Genomic DNA, 8,040 nt, shown 5'->3' with positions numbered 1-8,040 from the left:
TAGAATAGACTCTAAAACATGTTTAGACTCATAAACATGTTTAACCCCGCCGCATTTTTGCGCCTGTCCTAAGTCAGGAGCATCTGGCCTTTGTTAGTCTTGTATTATTTTAGTTTCTTGTGTACAATTTGGAATTAGTATGGCGTTCATTATCACTGAACTAGTATATATTTGTTAAGGGGCCAGCTAAAAGACGCCTCCGGGTGCGGTAATTTCTCGCTACATTGAAGACCTGTTGGTGACCTTCTGCTGTTGTTTTTTCTATCGTCGGGTTGTTGTCTCTTTGACAAATTTCCCATTTCCATTTTCAATTTTAATCAAAGGAATCGCTATACTACAACCGAAGCGCAATTAGTTCATCGATATGAGAAGAATATCCTGTGATTTCTGCTTCAAAAGATCTTGTTTTAAGTAAAAAATCTCTGGTTAAATGAAACACAGATCAAAGTTAAACATGCAAACATTTAATGTCGTTCAAACTGTCGCTCAATCTTGTGTACTTTTATAATATGTTTTAGTTAGCATTCCATTTGTTGAGGAAACTTTTATGGTTTCAACGAAATATTGTAACTAAATATGATTTTATCTGATATTGAACAGACAATGCGTCCCATTAAAGTAATATGTAAGTTCAATTATTCAAAAACGTGATTCAAATGTATGTCAATAGTAACAAAATGGTGTCACAAAGCGAATTAAATTAAACTATGTTCCCGATAATATTGATTCAACGTCTTGTAAAAATCAGCAGCACAAAAGCAGGACATATGTTTAAAAGTCTAACTTACTAATTTAACGAAATTACTGCGGGTTTTCACATATTTTACTTAATTATTATGTTTTGTGGATTTTGCTTTAGAAAGAGGATTCCAGAAATCTTTTAATTGTTTTTATTGTTTTTAATTTTTGTTCATTTAAGGTGATCTTAACATGAGTACATGTGTCTAAAGCATATTGAAGTACCGTAGAGGCAATTGTTTTAGTTGTTCATCTAGTAACAAATAGAATCAAATACAAACAAATTAAATAAAACATCTGAAGTATGCTTGATAATGTGTCTTTACGAACTTTTGCAGAATCGGTTGTAAGAAACCATTCAAAGTCTGGCTTGCATAGCATTTGGATAATATGATTTTTCAACACATATAAGTTCATTTCGAACAAATTTACCAACAGATACTAACATGAGTCCATTCTTTGACATTGCCTTATCTATAATTGGCAATGGTTCGTGACAGCGAACTTCAATAGTGAATATATCCGTAATGTGCTCAACAAAATGTTGAATATGAATGCAAATATGGTGAGCCAATGCATTTCCTACATCTCCATAGATATCCAAATTACAAAATAGTTCACCATTGCTAAGCTTGAAATAACTTCCAAAAGTTATAATACTTTTCTTATTGTCGTCAAGATACGACGCCACTGCTTTTGTTCTTTCCATGAGTATCATCGGAATGTTCGATTCAATAAGTCGGTATGGAACAGTGTCTATAATTAATCGGTTGTCTTTAAACATCTGTGAATAAAAGTCCTGGTCTTTTATGGTTTGAATTAAGTCTTTTTGATTCAGAACTTTAGTTCTTTCAAGAGTGTCTATCTCAGGTAAATGTTCTATTAATGAATGTTTGTTAGTCTGATAATATAAACAAACCTAAAAGTAAAATTACATGTATACTTTTATAATAAAAAAAACACACGGTTAGTTGAAAATGTTTTTTTCCGTGTCATAAAATAACAAGAATTAATGTGTCCATAGTACACGGATGCCCAACTCGCACTATCATTTTCTATGTTTAGTGGACCGTGAAATTGGGATAAAAATTGTAATTTGGCATTTAAATTAGAAAGATCATATCATAGAGAGCATGTATACTAAGTTTCAAGTTTAAAAAAAAAAAGAAAAAAAAAAAAAGTTTCAAGTTGATTGGGCTTCAACTTCATCAAAAACTACCTCGACCAAAAACTTTAACATGAAGCCGGACAGACAAACGAACGGACAAACGAACGAACGCACAGACCAGAAGTAAGTGGGGCACACAAATTCCTTCAATAAAAAAGTCCCAAACAGACGAACTATTTTGTAATATTATTAAACTCATGACACACATATAAACGGAAGAAAACAACAAATGGAAGTTTTTAACGACCTTGACTGGCTATACAGCCCTTGCACGGTCACTCGAAAGAAAAGAACAGATATTCTTGCATTGTTTATAACAAACATTCTATCGCAGTTAACTTTCAGTTGGGCTAACACCGCTAGCAGTATATTATAATTGTTTTTAGTTTTTTTTTTGTACATACATCAACCCGTTCGTTTTCTCGTTTGAATTAATTTACAATTGTCATTTCCGGGCATTTTATTGCATGGTTTGTTGTATTGCTTTTTCTCAATGCTAAAGTCGCACGGAGACATACAATTGAATAGTTCTATGTCATGTTTGTGTCTGCTTGAGAGTTGCCTGATGGGCAATCGTACCATATATATTCTAAATAATGATATAATATAAAAAAAAATACCCTTTTCGCAACAAATTGATATTCGCCATTTCTTATATTCTGAAAGATAGTTGGTACATTTGTTCCAGTAGCAAATACAACATGTGTCAAGTTTGGATTTTGTTCCATGGTGAATTCTCCAAGTTTTCTCAATACACCTTTGCCTTGTGTGTCTTTTCGTATACGACCACTTCTCATAACACCAGTTGTTCCACCGTCTACCAGGTATACAATTTGGAAGCCAGTCTTAAAAGAAAGCAATGCAAATAATAAACATGAAACATTGGTATGGAAATACTCGCTCTATAATCTAATACCCGTTATTTTGTGTTTAAGCAAAGTAGATAGAAGAGGCTAGGGTAAATATGGCTTCATAAGTTAATACAATTCAAAAAGAAACATCATTTCTTTTTTTAAATATATGGCTTGTTTTATTTAATTTAATATAAAACTACTAAGAAGATGTGATATGAATGCCAATGTGACAACTATCCATCAAAGTTCAAATCACGTCGATATACGCATATTGTCAACTTGTTTTAAAATAAGAAACATATTTAACTCTGAAACAGGATAATGATACAAGTTCAAAGCGCAATAAATGAAATCAAGTACCAGAAGACGCCCGTCTTCAAACAAGATTAGTCAAAGCCTTTTACAACTTATAAATAAAACAAATTTTCATATAATAAAGTATCAACAAGTACACATCCAACGGATTTAATAAAATACGTCATTTGAACTTCTGTTATTCGAGCATCAATTGAGTCCGTTGCGCTCCTTTCTAACACATTTTAAACCTGATATCTTTGTTGGTTCTATACATGACTCAACATGACACGTTTAAAGCTTGCCCTTGTTTAATGCCAAATAAGATACATTTTATTGATTTTTTTTTTTAGCAATGACATATGTTTCAATGAACAATTGATAAAAAGATTATGTATCAATTGTTCACAACTTTTCACCTTCTGTTGATGATATTTGTGAAAACTGTGCACTGTTCTTTTTATTTCTTGTCTGTATGAATGATTTCAAGTGGTTCACAAATGGTATGTTTGGTTGCCTTAAAATTTATAAATGGGTTTTGTTTTTGCTCATTAAATATATGAATTGTTAGGAATTTCCCCAAAAGTTAATATATGAATAGGATAGGGGTAGATAAATCGCCGATAAACACCCCTTCCACCCGTGGGATACATCATACACATTTTACTCCTCGACTGTCAGTACATTCCGTTTCCAAAATAAGCTGAGGAAAAAAGAAAGTTTGAGGTATTATATTCTTACATTTTGGACTGACATCAGTGTCAATATTTCGGGATGAACCTTAATAAGGATTCCTCAATTTTAGTTATATCGTAACAAATCTTATATCTATAGGACTCAAATTATTACATTTGTGAAGCATTTGTAGTCGCCTACTTTTTTATTTGTTAATTTATTCATGTTATTAACTCAAGCGATTTCAATGTTTAGATGGACTTGTTTAATGACCGAACGATCCGTACTACATCATGTACATGGTTAATCCTTAATAAAAGAAATTCCAAATATGTATTTAGAATTTTTAAATAGTTACATACTATTTTGCCATCAAGGATATACACATAAGCTTTGATAGATTGATTGTTCATCAACATGTGAAAGTAATCCGGTAGGTAATCGCCATCATAGTCTTTCCCGGGTAAAATAGAGATGACAGCATCGTAATCCTCAATTGTCGCTCTTCGTATCATTTCAGTTTCCTTCAGCAACATTTTTGGGTCGGTATTTATCGTCTGTCTTACTATTCAGTATATCTGAAAGCGAAATCAGTGATGTCTGTCATCAAGAACTGAGGATATGCAAATGTATACAGTAAATCAAAGCTTAATTCTAAAGAAAGATATGATATTTTAGAAGAAGGTGTATATATTATGCAATTATTGACTTTTGATTTCAGTTGATGAAATGATTTATCCAAGAGATATAACATTCACCAAGGCTGACGACCAAGGTTGAATGTCATATCTCAGGGGTTGATAACTCATTGTATCAACTGAAATCAAAAGTCAACAACTGTTTTACTATATGACTTTTTTTTTATTATTGACCAATTTTCTAGTATTTGCTCAGATACTCATCACATTTTAAAAAAGATCCTTGTTCTTTTAATAAATATATCATTTGCTTTTGCCAATTTTCTTAAGTTAAATATTTAATAAGATTTCTTAAAAAAAACAACAACCCAAAAACAAATTGAGGAGAAAAAATACACCGATAACAAGAAAAACTATCTATTTCTGCGCATTCACAATTTGTTTATATCCGCCGTAATCGATATCTTCACAACGACTATTGTTGTATGACGTCAGAGGATATAATAAAAACCTGGAGGACATGTGAAAACATGATAATGATTAATCAATATATTTTGCGCGTCTTAAATCACGAGAGGTTAATATAAGATTTGTAACATCGTCCTTGTACCTAAATATAGATGTTCCAAGGCAACGTCAATGACGTTTGTTCTTTACTTCAAGTAAATTCCATTTTGTTTTTCTTGTTATCGGTGTATTTTTTCTCCTCGATTTGTTTTTGGGTTGTTTTTTTTAAGAAATCTTATTAAATATTCAACTTATTCGTGGATTAATGTGTTGTTTGTTCAATCTTTAAATGTATGATATTTTGAACGACAATAACAATAAAAACCAAAGAGTAAACAAAGACCAAAAAAAAAACCAAAGACCATTTACATCAACAGTTATAAATAATAAATAAGAAACAACACGAACTCTACTAAAAACCGGGAGTGAAAAGCAGATCTGAAAGTATGATAAATTGATATTTTGAAAGTATGATAACTTCTTTGAAGCGACTTCGCTAATGTAAATGATGAAGCAAACATAGCATTACACCTACAGGAATAATTCCTCGTATAAGGGCGCTTTCTAATGGTCATATATCTCATGTCAATACTAATGGGGCTTTGTCTGAAATATTAGTTATTGACATCAAGCGTGCACAAATGATTTCCTTTCTGGCCAAAGTACAAGGTAATGCCTTATCAAAACAATAAAATTTAGATTAAATGATTTCTCTCAAGGTGAAAATGTTATATCATTCCAATTCCACCCTATCGACGAGGTAAACTTTAAAAACATTGTGATAAATATGAATGAAAATAGCATCTATAAAATTGGAAGTGAAATTTGGACAAATGAAGGGATATTTGACAGAATTTGCTTAAATGTATTTCCGATGCAACGTTATATGTTTTAAGTAAAGACCATTTCTTACATATTGTGCGTGTTATAAAATTTACGAGGTACTTTTACACATTTTATCAATTATACTTTTTATTTTGCGATTTATAATATGTAGAATGTTTTGTTCATGGCAACTTTAACATGACATATACAATGGTCAGAAAAAGATAAATAAGAAATGCATCAATAGATCAAAATCTAACCATTGATAATTTTAATTGATATAATATAAGTGTAAATAAATTGATAGTATTTTTTTTATATATCGTCCAGTAAATTAAATAAGTCAAAAATATAGTTTGATATAATATAAACTATTTTACCTGGTAATAAATGCTACTAGTAAATGAATCCTTTTAAAAATGGGTGTTGTTACACACTGACTAAAGTTATAGGTTGAAAAATGTGTACAAATGACCAGTGGTTGAAAGGTAAATAGGTCACACATATAAACAACGATATCAACACTAGCTTTCATACTGACCGTATAAGGTTGATAAAAGGATTAAAGTGACCACTGTATAAATAGTACATAGCTAACATATATTATATTAAAAATATTCGTTACTTGTATCCAAGAAAGCACGAATTTAATGTCCAGATCGTGTCAGAGTGGAGCATTCAAATTAAAACCAAGTTTAATCCACCATTGTCAACATTTGAAAATGTCTTTACCGAGTCAGGAATATGACAGTTCTTGTCCATTCGTTTTTTATGTGTTTTGTCATTTGATTTTGCCATGAGTTTATGGACTTTCCGATTGGATTTTCCTCTGAGTTCAGTATTTTTGTGATTTTACTTGTTATCATCTGTACGTCCGTCCTAAAACAAGTTTCCGTTCCATTACTTTTCCTAAACCAAATGTGTAAAAAACTTATACACAATGCTTATTATCAATTGCAAAGAACACAGATCAAGTTTGAACTTGGGTGGCGTTAAATGTACAGTTCTTTATAAATCCACCCGTGCAAATAACTACGCATAACGGTATTCGTTAAGCCTTATAACGAAAAGAAATTTATTTATTTTGCCAAAAGAGGTTCATATGCAGATTATGGTTATTCCTAGGAGCACAAATAGTGTCCCCTTTTATAGCATACTTGTTCCTGTATTTTTAAAAATGACAGTTGATGGTTATATAAAAATCTTTCTTCATTCCATTTTAAAGTGCATCAGCTACGAAATATAAAAACATACGATTTTTCTTTTATACAATCATTGTTCATAGCGAAATAATGATGTGAAAATTCGCTTTTCGCAGCATTTTTTTTTAGCCCTTAGCATGTATTATGCTACTTAAAGTCCAAAAAGGCCAATATAGAAAGACATACAATGTAAATTACACAAAGCGTCAATGCATAATATTCAGTGATTGATTGCTACATTGTTTGTTTAAGACTTTTTTGTAATTTGGATATACGTTTCAGTATGTCATAAACCGACTATGAAAATTTGAGTAAAATCGATGAACATTAATTTGATTGCTTATTCCTCATTTTATTAATTAATGAGTATAATAATACTTTTCTGTTTTTTGTCTGATGTGGCCTTTGTGTTTTGGATTTTGATTGTTCCAAAACAATTATTTTTTTTCCTTTTTAAAATAACGGTATAACAGACAACAACAACAGAAATGCTTGCGTCGTCACAACCCAAATGCCACTGTCTGCTATCCTATCGCAAAGGGTAGATCAACAGGTAAAACATAAACTCTATCTGTTAGTCATAATTTTACACACATGTACATTAGAATCTGGTTAACATCAGCAGTCATTTAAAAATCAGGACATGTACAATTTCATGCATTTTTCTTTAAAGGGACATAAGCTACGAAATAGATACAAACAATATGACTTTTCACACATTTATGAAAGTAATAATTAGCTATTAGCTGTCGGTTTGGTTCAATATGTCCAATAAGCTAAAAACCTCGCTGAAATATCTTTGACTTGTAAATTAATAATTCAACCTATTTTTGAATCCGTATCCATGCAACTTTTAACTAGAAACACGAGGACTTTTAATTTATTTGACTGCCTCGGCCAACAATAAAATATTCCTATAGAGGTAAAACTTTATTTCTTATCTATGACCAAAAATCAAATAGATCTAAACAAAAAATTGTCATTTTAGGTTGAACGTCTTTTTCTGTCTATTTATATTTTTGTGTATGTTAAAATTGCATCATATAACCGTCGGTAGTCGGATAGTGTCTTAACTTAATACACACGGAATGCTGATACATTATAACAAATCTATGCATTGTTCATTGCTTTTTTTGGAC

At 31.1% G+C, this 8,040-nt stretch overlaps 1 protein-coding gene across 1 annotated transcript; it reads right to left on the bottom strand.

The window, feature by feature from the left end:
- Nucleotides 1-444: 444 nt before the first annotated feature.
- LOC139486986 (histidine N-acetyltransferase-like) lies at nt 445-4,304 on the bottom strand. Its single transcript, XM_071272018.1, has 3 exons — nt 4,092-4,304; nt 2,527-2,751; nt 445-1,657 (listed from the first exon to the last, which is right to left on the bottom strand). The coding sequence occupies exons 1-3, from the start codon at nt 4,263-4,265 to the stop codon at nt 1,097-1,099; spliced, it is 960 nt and encodes a 319-aa protein (XP_071128119.1). The 5' UTR covers nt 4,266-4,304; the 3' UTR covers nt 445-1,096.
- Nucleotides 4,305-8,040: the final 3,736 nt, after the last annotated feature.

Source organism: Mytilus edulis, chromosome 8 (assembly GCF_963676685.1).
Source record: "Mytilus edulis chromosome 8, xbMytEdul2.2, whole genome shotgun sequence".
Lineage (NCBI taxonomy): Eukaryota > Metazoa > Mollusca > Bivalvia > Mytilida > Mytilidae > Mytilus > Mytilus edulis.
This window is presented reverse-complemented; position numbering and strand designations above follow the sequence as displayed.

Excerpts from the sequence above, each read along its gene's own strand:
- LOC139486986 (XM_071272018.1), bottom strand. The coding sequence starts at position 4,265 with ATGTTGCTGAAGGAAACTGAAATGATACGAAGAGCGACAATTGAGGAT. Across the intron at positions 2,752-4,091 it reads ATATCCTTGATGGCAAAATA|ACTGGCTTCCAAATTGTATA; the intron begins GTATGTAACTAT and ends CTTTCTTTTAAG. Across the intron at positions 1,658-2,526 it reads ATCAATTTGTTGCGAAAAGG|GTTTGTTTATATTATCAGAC; the intron begins GTATTTTTTTTT and ends TTTTACTTTTAG.